This window comes from Camelina sativa, chromosome 7 (genome assembly GCF_000633955.1).
Source record: "Camelina sativa cultivar DH55 chromosome 7, Cs, whole genome shotgun sequence".
Taxonomy (NCBI): Eukaryota; Viridiplantae; Streptophyta; class Magnoliopsida; order Brassicales; family Brassicaceae; genus Camelina; species Camelina sativa.
In genome coordinates this window covers 2,160,783-2,172,680 of record NC_025691.1, presented here as the reverse complement: position 1 = coordinate 2,172,680, position 11,898 = coordinate 2,160,783, and the positions used below count along the sequence as shown (strand labels likewise).

General features: G+C 37.1%; 3 protein-coding genes and 1 non-coding gene across 4 annotated transcripts; 2 read left to right on the top strand and 2 right to left on the bottom strand.

Annotated features, from left to right (window-relative positions):
• On the top strand, positions 199–3,554 carry LOC104699921 (guanosine nucleotide diphosphate dissociation inhibitor 2). The gene is made up of 12 exons (XM_010415318.2): positions 199–397; positions 713–859; positions 948–1,055; positions 1,148–1,320; positions 1,418–1,529; positions 1,625–1,705; positions 1,805–1,867; positions 1,991–2,092; positions 2,345–2,469; positions 2,792–3,002; positions 3,091–3,165; positions 3,279–3,554. Exons 1-12 carry the CDS (start codon positions 311–313, stop codon positions 3,327–3,329), a joined length of 1,335 nt encoding a protein of 444 aa, XP_010413620.1. The 5' UTR covers positions 199–310; the 3' UTR covers positions 3,330–3,554.
• On the top strand, positions 3,861–3,934 carry TRNAV-AAC. Its single transcript has one exon. It is a non-coding gene; the product is annotated as a tRNA-Val (tRNA).
• On the bottom strand, positions 6,152–6,877 carry LOC104704197 (uncharacterized protein At4g02000-like). Its single transcript, XM_010420322.1, has one exon. It carries the CDS (start codon positions 6,875–6,877, stop codon positions 6,152–6,154), a length of 726 nt encoding a protein of 241 aa, XP_010418624.1.
• LOC104704196 (zinc finger MYM-type protein 1-like) lies at positions 7,228–9,699 on the bottom strand. Its single transcript, XM_010420321.2, has one exon. The coding sequence runs from the start codon at positions 9,697–9,699 to the stop codon at positions 7,228–7,230; it is 2,472 nt and encodes an 823-aa protein (XP_010418623.2).

Genomic DNA, 11,898 nt, shown 5'->3' with positions numbered 1-11,898 from the left:
GGGGGGGGGGGGGGGGGGGGGGGACAAATTAGCTTTGAGTTTAGTCAAAGACTTGAAGTGTTAGTTAAACTAGTAGATCCGGGAGAAATTATTATTTATTTTTTAAAAATACGAATCGACGACATCTGGTTATTTGTAATTACGGTTATGCCATCGAAACCTTAATTACCCATTCCACAAACAAGGCATCTTTTTTTTTCCTTCTAATAGACAAACTTGGTTACTCTAGAACGATCTCACAACTCTCTCTGTATTCACCGATCTCTTCTTTCTCTCGTCTGCTCTACGAACCTTTCGGAATCAGCCAGCCATGGATGAAGAGTACGAGGTTATCGTTCTCGGCACCGGTCTCAAGGAGTGTATCCTCAGCGGCCTCCTTTCCGTCGATGGTGTCAAGGTCTCGATCCTCTTTCCTCTCGATTCGTTTTCCCTTCTTATCTGAATTCATGATTGATGTTTTTTGGATTCAAATCTTCTATGTTATTTGATCCTCGATGAACGGATCTCGGCCCGATATTAGATCTCCGATTGTATAATCTGAGCTCGAATTTTTTCAATTTTTGTATGGATTAGATGTGAGTGATGAGATGATTGGTTGCTCTGTAATAATGATTTGAGAAATAGGGGAATTTTGTTGTCATGCGATCTGATGTTTCATGTTTTGAATTGACCTCATGATCTGATGTTTTCTTCTGGATTATCTTTTGAGTAGGTGCTTCACATGGACAGGAATGACTACTACGGTGGAGAATCAACATCGCTCAATCTCAACCAGCTTTGGAAGAAGTTCAGGGGAGAAGAGAAGGCTCCTGAGCACTTAGGTGCTAGCCGGGATTACAATGTTGACATGATGCCTAAGGTATTATAGCTTACCATCGTTTTGTTTTTATGCTTATTTTATCAGTGACACTTTTCTAACTCTTGTCTCTCAATGCCATTGTGACCAGTTTATGATGGGAAATGGCAAGCTTGTTCGTACTCTTATCCATACTGATGTTACAAAGTATCTCTCCTTCAAAGCTGTTGATGGTAGCTACGTTTTCGTTAAAGGAAAGGTACAAGCTTGACATTGATGTATCGGTTACAGCATTTTACAAAATCATTTTCCTGATAACCTCTTTAACTGTTGATGAAAATTTTTGTACAGGTTCAAAAGGTGCCAGCTACTCCTATGGAGGCCCTGAAATCTCCTCTCATGGGTATATTTGAGAAACGTCGAGCTGGCAAGTTTTTCAGTTTTGTTCAGGAGTACGATGAGAAGGACCCAAAAACGCACAATGGAATGGATTTGACCAGAGTTACAACAAAGGAACTGATTGCGTAAGCAGATGTTCTGATTCCTTCTAGCGTTTATGGTGTTACTGACATTCAATTAAGATTATGCGTGGCTGACCATTTTATGTGATACTTTTGGCAGGAAATTTGGCCTTGATGACAACACTATTGACTTTATTGGTCACGCAGTGGCACTTCACACGAATGACCAACATCTTCATCAACCCGCCTTCGATACTGTGATGAGAATGAAGGTGAACTTTTTTCAGAATTGTCTCTCCTGTCTTAAAATCTCTACATTTTGTTCTAAGCAGTTAAGTTGACATTCTTTTTTAAAATGGCATGTTAGCTCTATGCGGAATCTCTTGCACGTTTTCAAGGAACCTCTCCATATATTTATCCTCTCTATGGGTTGGGAGAACTACCTCAGGTTTTTCTGTCATTTCGATCGTTGCCTTCGTTGCTTGAATTTTTTAAGTTTTAGATGATTATTTCTTAATCCTTCTCTCTATCTCTTCTCTTTGTTCAGGCATTTGCACGACTTAGTGCTGTCTATGGTGGGACATATATGTTGAACAAACCTGAGTGCAAGGTATTACTCATCATTACAGCTCTCTGTTTTCTTGTGATGCAAATTCTGTAAGAGGGGAATGGGGTATGAGATTGTATTGGAGGGACGCTGTACTCATTTACAGCAATGTTAATCTTATGCCAGGTAGAGTTTGACGAGGAAGGCAAGGTTACTGGTGTAACATCTGAGGGAGAGACTGCCAAATGCAAAAAGGTTGTGTGTGACCCTTCCTACCTGTCAAACAAGGTAATATTGCAGTTCTTAGCATGCTTAAATATTCGATTATGATTTAACTGTGTCCATATTGATCCAGTAAAGCAGGACCGTTATGACTTTCGTTGCTGGACCTATTGTCTGTTCATTATGCTGGTTGATTTTCGATGGTTTTTATATTAGACTGTGGTCTTGGTCAGAACTTTTTGAAAATGTGTTCGTTTTTTTGGATATTATATTCGTTTGGAATGTCTCCTAATATGATGATTAATCACACTCAAACAGGTGAGGAAGATTGGCAGGGTTGCTCGGGCCATCGCCATTATGAGCCACCCAATTCCAAACACGAACGATTCTCACTCAGTCCAGGTCATCATACCTCAGAAACAGTTGGCCCGCAAATCGGATATGTAAGTTCTTTTGCCTTTATCTCGATAAGCCAGTGACTAAAGGAAGTGAAAGGCCTGGTGCATATGCATTTTTTAAAATCCTCTGGTACCTAAGCTCTATCTGAATGTCATTTTGAGATATGTTTTTAAGCGTGCTATAAGATATTCCTTCATACATGTAGCTGGATATATAAAGTTACGTTTATTTGGAACCACAGCTTAAATTGTGCACGCACACACAGAATAATTTGTCATACGTGAAAATACAGTGATGTTTGTTTCGCCATTTGTAATCATTATCTTGCTATTTTTGTTGGTTCTGATGTTGTGAACACACTGACAGGTATGTCTTCTGTTGTTCGTACTCCCACAACGTTGCTCCCAAGGGAAAGTTCATCGCATTTGTGTCTACAGATGCAGAGACTGATAACCCTCAGACCGAACTAAAGCCTGGTACCGATCTGTTGGGTCCTGTTGATGAGATATTCTTCGACATGTATGATAGATACGAGCCTGTCAATGAGCCTGCTTTGGACAACTGCTTTATTTCAACAGTGAGCGAGACCCATCTATATTTTCTATGGTTGCGCCTACTTTAAGTTGGATGGTTTTAAGTATTTAACCCTTTCCTTGTTCTCACAGAGCTATGATGCTACAACACACTTTGAGACAACTGTGGCGGATGTGTTGAACATGTATACCCTAATCACCGGAAAGGTAAATGTTCTGAAATTCTCAATGAATATATATGTTGATGCAATGGGAAAATAAAAGTCTCGGGATTCTTTTACATCTTTGACGTCAATTTTGTGTGTTTTCTTATGTTGTAGCAACTGGACCTAAGTGTCGATCTGAGTGCAGCAAGCGCTGCTGAGGAATGAGGAATCTCTCTCTAGTTATTTTTCTTATGCTTGTTTTTCTCTTTTCCTGACTCTTGCTTTTGGGTTTGTTGTTTTGGTTTTTTTTTTTTTTTTTTTTTTTTTTTTTTTTTTGTCGGTTTGAAAACAGAATCAATACCTATCCTTCATGTTTAGCAACTAACGACCTTGTGTCTCCTTTTAATGTTGGATTCCTCGGTTAAAAGACATATAAATGCTCTTCGAATCGCCAAGTCTTTTTCAGCTGCTTACATTTCTCTTCTTGGGTCCTATTGGAGATATTAGAATGAAGCTGTGTTTTACCAACTACAGCTTGTCGGTTAACCTCGTCTCCCTTACTAATTTTCTTTTCTATGGGTTGATATTATTTCATTAAAAATAATAATAATGGTTCATCCAAATTCGCATTTATTTATTAACAAAACGATTCAGCTTTCGTACCAGCTTGAGGTGGAGATGGAACTCTAGTTGATTGATATGTGGATGTAAACGTTTTTGGTTAATTAATATTCCCCCTGATTGTAAGAGCAAAAGGGTTTCGTGGTGTAGTTGGTTATCACGTCAGTCTAACACACTGAAGGTCTCCGGTTCGAACCCGGGCGAAGCCATCAGTATTATTTGAAGAATATCTTTTAGTTTGTTCGAAATAAAAAAAATTAACGCCGTTGCCAGAGATCGAACCCGGGTCACCCGACCCAGGCGGAAATACTTACCACTATACTACAACAACCTTTGTTGTTTACTGTCATAAATACTTAAACCTAATCGTTTCATACGTTCATATACCAATAGCAAACAGTTTTTAACTCTAGACTGGGTGGCTAAATATATTGGAGTAAATTCCCTTCACAGGTTAAATAAAAGGAAACTGCCATTGTCTTTTCCGCTAACACATGCTTATCTTATTTAAAAATACACTAGGCTAATCCAATCGTACTAGTTTGGAACATTTAATAGAAAATTTGAAAAGAAAGAAAATGTTGTTGTCATCTATAGTGTAAGCACGAATCTTGACGATTTTTAATATTTCTGATATTATATATGATTTGTGTCAAAAATATGGCATCAATCATGGCCACACTACGTGTAACTTCTATGCATGTCAAAACGAATAAGAAAGGGACTTGTAATCTCATGGGTTTTTTAGCTTCACACAAACATTTTGCAACACGCAGACATGTTGATACTTAACTAAATCAATTATTAATATCCCCTTCTTTAAGATCTCGAGTGAATCAAAATCTAGAGACAAGCTTGGTCAATGCATAACCTATTACCAATCTAGGTCGATATATAAATGTTATTATCTATAGATATGTAACATATGATAAGAATCAAGACCCTTATCGCATTACATGTGTTTAAATTGTGCATTTCTAATTGATTTGTAAGAAGTTTTAGTTCAAATATTTAAAAATACCTAAAAGATATAGAAGTGCAGAGACATGTATGCCTTTGTAAACATCCTTGTTTTTCTTATATCTGAATTTCGTATAGATCTAAAACCAATAAAATTCAGATATAAGAAAGATCTAGAGATATGTTTAATCCAGCAGCACAACAACATCGCAACCTCGTACTGCTTTTACGGATACTCTTTATCTGATGATCATTCTCTTAGATTCTCGGAAATTTCGTACCTGTGTAATTATAAATATCCCTTTTCTTAGGATCTCCAGTGAATCAAAATCTAGAGACAAGCTTGATCAATGCAGAACCTATTACCAATCTAGGTCGATATAGAAATGTAACATATGATAAGAATCAAGATCCTTGTCGCATTACATGCATGTAACAATATTCACTTTTTCTTGTAGTGATGTGCTCTAACTCTGGTCCAAAGTGTGAATCACTTGATGGTATTCTGATATTATCCTTTTGGTTCAGAGATTCAGCTTGATTATAAACTTATTTAACTTGTTTTATCGCTCAAAGGCCTGGGATTCATTTTTATCGCTCTATACTTCATTAAAAAGGCATATGCATATATCTCTTCCTAGATTTGGTATTCCCCATCTAAATCAATTGTGATAACCCCGTGATGAGAAGTCGCTATCTTTTTGGCGCCGTTCCAAATGTATGATACCGTTGCACGTAGGGGAATGACTAGACGAGAACAAGATGGATCAACATCTAGCTAGGTAGCCCTTGATTAGAATCTGGTGCTCTTATATTTCATATTTTGCATTTCCTCTTTTGCTCATGCATGTAATCTTCGTTGACATAAAAGACAAACAAACTCTTACGTCTTTTTGTTTTGTGTTCGGTAGAAAGTTCTTTATAAACAAGTTTTATTCGATTCATTTGCCAATGTTTTTTTTTTTTTTTCCAAAAAGTTCCTTTTATAAATCAAACCATATCTTCATCCATACATGGAGAGACCGTTTTGGAGATTCAAAGTTATTACAGCAAAGACAAGTAACTTTAGAAAACAACATAAACACGATAATTAGTTGGAAGATGATGAAGGAAGTCCATCGTCATCACACCACAGTAAGACCTCCCATCAATGAAGATCATTGTATCTAGTCTCAAAGCATACTTCATAAGCAAGAGTAATGACTGATTCGGACACACCATCTCCTCCTCTACAAAAATATTTCTTGTAAAGGTCTTCATGAATTTCTTCACAACCTTTAGCTTTCATCAAACACGAAGCTCAAACCACACCAAAAGGTGTAACAAGCATCCACTAACTTAACCAAGAGAAAGAAGATGATTATTTAAGGAAACTAAAAAACCATAAACCAAAAAGAAAATCCCAGAGAGAAGAGTCGGCTTTTATGTTAGAATTCTCTGAGATTTTTGACTGCCTTAAAAACTTTTCAAGGAGGTTCAGGATTCACTGGGTAGAACCTCACGCCAGGATCCTTTCTGCATTGTCGAGTGTTTCTTACAGGCTCCACTTGTATCTGCTTTCCTTTCCTTCTCTTAGAACTCTCACCCAGTTCAAGTTTTCCTTTAGCTTTTCTAGAATCTGAAGATTCTTTTAAAGATCTGGAGCTTGAGGAAGGACCCCTGTGGAGATGGTGAGCAGCAAGAAATTCCTCCAAAGAAGGTGCAGGATGAACCGGTCTTGGTGGTTGAGAGATGGGAGAGTAAGAGGATAACTCAGAGCTCTGTTCTAACTGAGGGGCTTCAGGGACTCGGCGAAGATCAGAACCCTCACTTTCTTCTCTAGCAGGAAAAATTGGAACCTCTAAGCAGTCCTCATGAACGATAGGGGGAGCCAGGTACGGAAAATGATTAGAGTCATGATTGATACGACAACAGTTGGTGCAGATCCGTATGAGTTTCTCATACTCAAAGCCAATCATGGCCCCTTCACCTGATTCAAATCTGACTCTTCTAAAAAACCTGAGACGGTCTGATATACCAATTCTGATCTTAAGTCTGATAAAAGCTATCTGCGTAGATGTCTCCTCATTGAAATCCAGTTCAACAACCTCTCCAAGAGTATTATTAGCAATGAAACGAACAGTTGTTTCAGACACATAAGGTAAGGGTATACCTCTTACTTGGACCCATAGGTCCAGTGCCGGCTTGAGCATTATAGAGACCCCGGGGCAAAAAACAGAACAGAACATCTATTACACATAAAAAAAAGTTGTTCACAAAAGGATAGCAAAAGATAAAAGAACGTTTACAAAAAGAAAGCAACAACAATGTCATTTTGCAATTTTTCCTCCAACAGATGTAAATAAACAGTCACACAAAAAAGATAAATTTCGAGTGTGCTCTCCTTTCCTTGCTTTTCTTGTAACTTTGTGCTCTCCTCTGCTTCTAGCTGGCCTTGTAAGCTTGTTTTATCCTTTCCATCTCCATATATGTAAACTTTCACATCCTTTCACACTTGAAAAAAAAACAGAAGCCAATACTCATTCTTGAAAGATATAAAGGATCACAAAATCCTATTTTTACGAGTTTTAGTCGATGCAAAATCATGAATAATAGTTTCAGTATCAATGCTCTCCAATATGTTCTTTTCGATGCACAAAATAGCTAAACCATTCAACCTTTCTTGAGACATTGAAGATCTTAGATAATTTTTCAATAATTTTAGTTTTGAAAAGCTTCTCTCCGCTGAAGCGACTGTCACCGGTATAGTTAACATGATTCTATATGCAATTGAAACATTTGGATAACAACCAATATCTTCAACAAACTCAAGAACTTCAGTAGGTTCCATTGACACATCAGGTAAAGTCGTTTGAAGCACTCTCAATTCTGAAAAAAGATCATCTGAATCAACATCCGACGAGTTACCATGAGAAAAAGTTTTGCATAAGTTACAGCAATGCTCTTGTAAATCACTATCATGTAATGTCTTTAACTTTTTCGAATCAAATAAGAAACCAAAAACACTTTCAAAAGTTTTCATTTGATCAAATCTGGTCTTCACCGAAGTGATTGCCATGTCCACCACAACCAAAAAGTAATTGACTCTAAATGCATCTTCACTAGATTGTATTTCCTCATCCAAACCAATTTCATCAAACTGTTTTTTTCTGAAAACACGACGCTTCTGTGGAAATATAGGATCTACATCCATATCACGAGCAATAGTTTGAGCTATACTCAAACTAGAACTAAACCCTTCATGTCTATACTTCTCAAAAAACAAACACACACCTTGCAATTGTTTTAAAGCATTATCAATGCAAAATGATTTAGACTGTAAATTCTTACTCACTGAGTTAATGGCAAACAAAATATCATACCAAATAACAATGCCAAGGATAAATTCAAAATTATCAAATGCCATGATCAAACTTTCAGCATCACTCTTTGTCATAGCATCATCACAAGACTCATATAATTCCAATAAAGCTGATCTTACTTGTGGAGCTTTGAACCTAATAGCTTTGACACTTTTAATTCGACTCTCCCAACGTGTGTTACACAAAGATTTTACAGTAAAGCAAGGAACATGATCAAGCAAAATTTTCCATCTCTTAGAAGAACTAGAAAATAATGCATATATGCGTTGCACAATTCCAAAGAAAGAAATAGCTTTTACACATGAATGAGCCATATCACTAACCACAAGATTCAGACTATGACAAGCACACGGCATATACAAAGCTTTTGGATTTACATCAAGTAATCGCTTTTGAACACCTTGATGTTTTCCTTTCATGTTAGAACCATTATCATAACCTTGACCTCTAATATTCTCAAACTCAAGAGTAAGAGACTTTAAAGCATCTAGTAACTTATCAAAGAGACCTAAACCAGTGGTGTCATCCACCTTTAGAAACTCTAAGAAGTACTCTTCTACACTTGCTTTTCTGTTTGATATTTTCACACATCGAATTATCAAAGTCATTTGCTCTTGATGGCTCACATCCGGTGTGCAATCAAGAATGACAGAAAAGTACCTAGACTCTTTAATGGTTTTAACGATGGAAAGCTGAACATTATGAGCCAAAAGAGAGATAAACTCATTTTGAATATTATGACCAAGATAATGACAATGAATTTCATGACTATGAATGCGTCTAATATGATCTTGGATTATCAAATCAAATTCTGCAATCATTTCAATAGCACCTAAGAAATTACCATTGTTATCTTGGTAAAGTTTTTCATTTTTTCCACGAAAAGCTAGATTTCTTTTAGCAAGAAATTTTACAACAGCAATTATTCTAGCTAAGACAAACCTCCAACGTTCTTTCTCTTTAGCAATTTCTTTCTGTAGTGGTTTATCAATTGTGAGATTCTTCTCAAATCTAACTTTCAGCTCTTTCCAAGTTTTCATGTTATTCATATGCTCTACACTTTTCTCATGATCTTTAAGTCTCTCACTAAGATGCTTCCAGTCATTATAACCATCATTAGCTAAAGCAAGCATATTTGAACAATTTCTAGATTTAAACAATTTGCAACAAAAGCAATAAACCTTGTTCACATGTTTGGAGTAAACCAACCAATTTCTGTCACTAGTTTCCCCATTACGCAGCTTCCTAGAATAATAATTATATGAGAAACGCCTCTTGTTTGCATCTAAAGGAAACACAAGACTCAATTCTCTTTGAGGTCCTTTTTCAACTAACACATCTCTCATTTTATTATCAAGGTTTTCCCAATACCTTGGATCAAAAATATCAACACGAGAATTTGGGTTTTCACAAACATTTAAACTTTCAACATTAGATGCATTATCATGCTCACTCAAGTGACTACTATCATCGGGATTATTTATACCACCACCACCAGATTCTGAATTTTCATTAGCACCACCAGATTCTGAATTTTCATTAGCACTTGCTCTTGTCACAAATTTATCTAAAGAGCCTCTTAGTGATTGAACAAACAATTCATCTTGTTTTCTTTTTTTTCTTTTCTGACATCCCGGTTTCTGTCCTGGCATGATGCAATCTTAACTAGATGCAAAGAAAAAAGAAGAATAGCACCTGGATTTTGGGGCTGGGCTATTGGGGAATGAATCTGATTATATGAATGCTAGAAGAACAAATGAACAAATATAAACCTGAAAAAAACAGTTGTTAGTGATTAGCGAGTTCCAATTTTAGAAATTAGAATACAAAATACTAGTTTAGAAAAAAGCAGAGCAAGAATCAAATAGAACATTACTCAAAAACTTGTTGTCTGCTGCTTAACGGCTAGTCGGCTATGGAGATCGCTTGTTGGAAAAAAGAGACTTGTGTGTTGTGGTCATGTGAATGGGGTGGGAAGATGAAAAGCTTCGTACGTAAACATAAAAGACAAAGATCACCGATTCCTTATTTCCACCAATTACCGTAAATCCTATAAATAACAAAACCAATTTGGCCCAATAATTTAATTTTGATTTTGGCCCATTAACTCATCAAACTTGGATTCTCTCAAACATGTTTTTTTTTCGTCAGCTTATACTTAAAAAAAAAAAACTTGATACATATTAAGAACTGAAATTTTTTTTTGTGCCCCCTAATTTGGTGGACCCGGGGCAGTCGCACCGGTTGTCCCCCCATTTAAGCCGGCACTGCATAGGTCAATAGAGGTGAGGAAAACATTTGCAGGATAGTCTTCCCATCTTTGCAAAGCCACAAACCAATTATTAAACAACCAAGGACCCCTTCTGAGCACAGCTCTCAAATCAGACTCCGACCGGAACCAAAACTGGACAAATCTATCATCCAAAACACGTCCATGCACCCTAGCAGATAAATCCCAGGAGTTAGGCAGCGCAAGGATCACACGCCTAAGCTCTTGCTCGTTGGTATTAAGAGGACGCCCAATCAAACTAACCCTGTTTCTAGCAAGAACTCCAGCATAAGCTACATGTGGAACAAACAGTTCCGGGTCATCTCGGCCCAGAACCATATACTGCAAATCATTCCACAGTTCGTCGGACATTGGAAGGGTAAAAGAAAAGAGAAGGAAAGTTACAGTATAAAAAAGAACCGAGGGAGGATAATATATAGGAGTAAATAAAAGTACTAAGGTAATGTAGTACAAGAGTTTATCTGATAAGAGAAGAAAACACCGCGATCGTTCAGGGACTTTTGGCGCACATACGGAATCCAAACACCGTACGTACGGAATCCAAACATCGCGATCGTTCTTTTGCAACGTCTGCGGCAATGGTTATCAAAGTGGCTGACTATGTGACAGTGGTCGGTCATTCTCTACCTCGAATGGCCTCACTTTGTGGGGCAACTCTTTATCTCCTGGACTTGTTGTCCCCTTTGTTTATTTTCTAACCTTTATGGTTCCAAATTAAGCTTCAAAGCTTGTTTGATGTATGTCTTAAATTTATTGATTGTAACTTATCTTTTCCTCCTGTGTAAGTTTATTGGTGTATTTGGCTCCTTGTCAAAGGAAGCATGTTAACCTTTAATGTAATATAGTGGAGTGTTTGATGAAAAAAAAAAAAAAGAAGAAAAGTCAAAAAAGACAAAAGAGAAAGCAAACCAAAGAAGAAATGATTATAGAGATATATTCACCGCTTAAAACCCAAAAAGTCTTCTGCTTTTGTTTTTTTCTGGGAAGATTCAAGACCCCAGTCAATCGATGACCGATAAACCCAAATATATATATATATATCCATATTTAAAAACTAGAAACTAAAAAAACCTGATAAGGAAACATAGAGAATTTACTAGCTTATAGACGTAGATAGCACCCTTTGTTCATTCTCAAAAAAACCTTTCAACCATATGGTGAAACCACAAGCCACATAAGAAGACAACCTCAGATCCATCGTAACACTATTTGCAATTAGAGTGGCCCCAATGTTACACACGGTAGGTTCATAAAGCAGAAACCAGTTTGGTTTATCTTTGCCAAGAAGGATAAGAGGCCAATGAAACCTGAAAATGCAGGCCCGTGGCTAGGACTATGATGCACGGGTACATCTATTTGGTAGTCGTCCCCGTACCGGGGACATGTTGGGGAGGGAAAGTCTACGGGGACTCTATGGGGACGCCTTAGATGTTTTAGGGGAAGATAACATCGAATTTTTTGATATTTGCATCCATTTCATTTCATTCAAAGCACGCTTATCATAAGCATATTTTCATTTTTTCATGTTTTTCTACTTTCTAGACTCTTTTCCCCTCTCTCC

What these genes read in the sequence shown, in the direction of transcription:
- LOC104699921 (XM_010415318.2), top strand. Translation starts at nt 311, where the DNA reads ATGGATGAAGAGTACGAGGTTATCGTTCTCGGCACCGGTCTCAAGGAG. An exon ending in TTGGCCCGCAAATCGGATAT is followed by an intron (nt 2,470 to 2,791) that starts GTAAGTTCTTTT and finishes ACACACTGACAG; the next exon opens with GTATGTCTTCTGTTGTTCGT. An exon ending in ACAACTGCTTTATTTCAACA is followed by an intron (nt 3,003 to 3,090) that starts GTGAGCGAGACC and finishes TTGTTCTCACAG; the next exon opens with AGCTATGATGCTACAACACA.
- LOC104704197 (XM_010420322.1), bottom strand. Translation starts at nt 6,877, where the DNA reads ATGCTCAAGCCGGCACTGGACCTATGGGTCCAAGTAAGAGGTATACCC.
- LOC104704196 (XM_010420321.2), bottom strand. Translation starts at nt 9,699, where the DNA reads ATGCCAGGACAGAAACCGGGATGTCAGAAAAGAAAAAAAAGAAAACAA.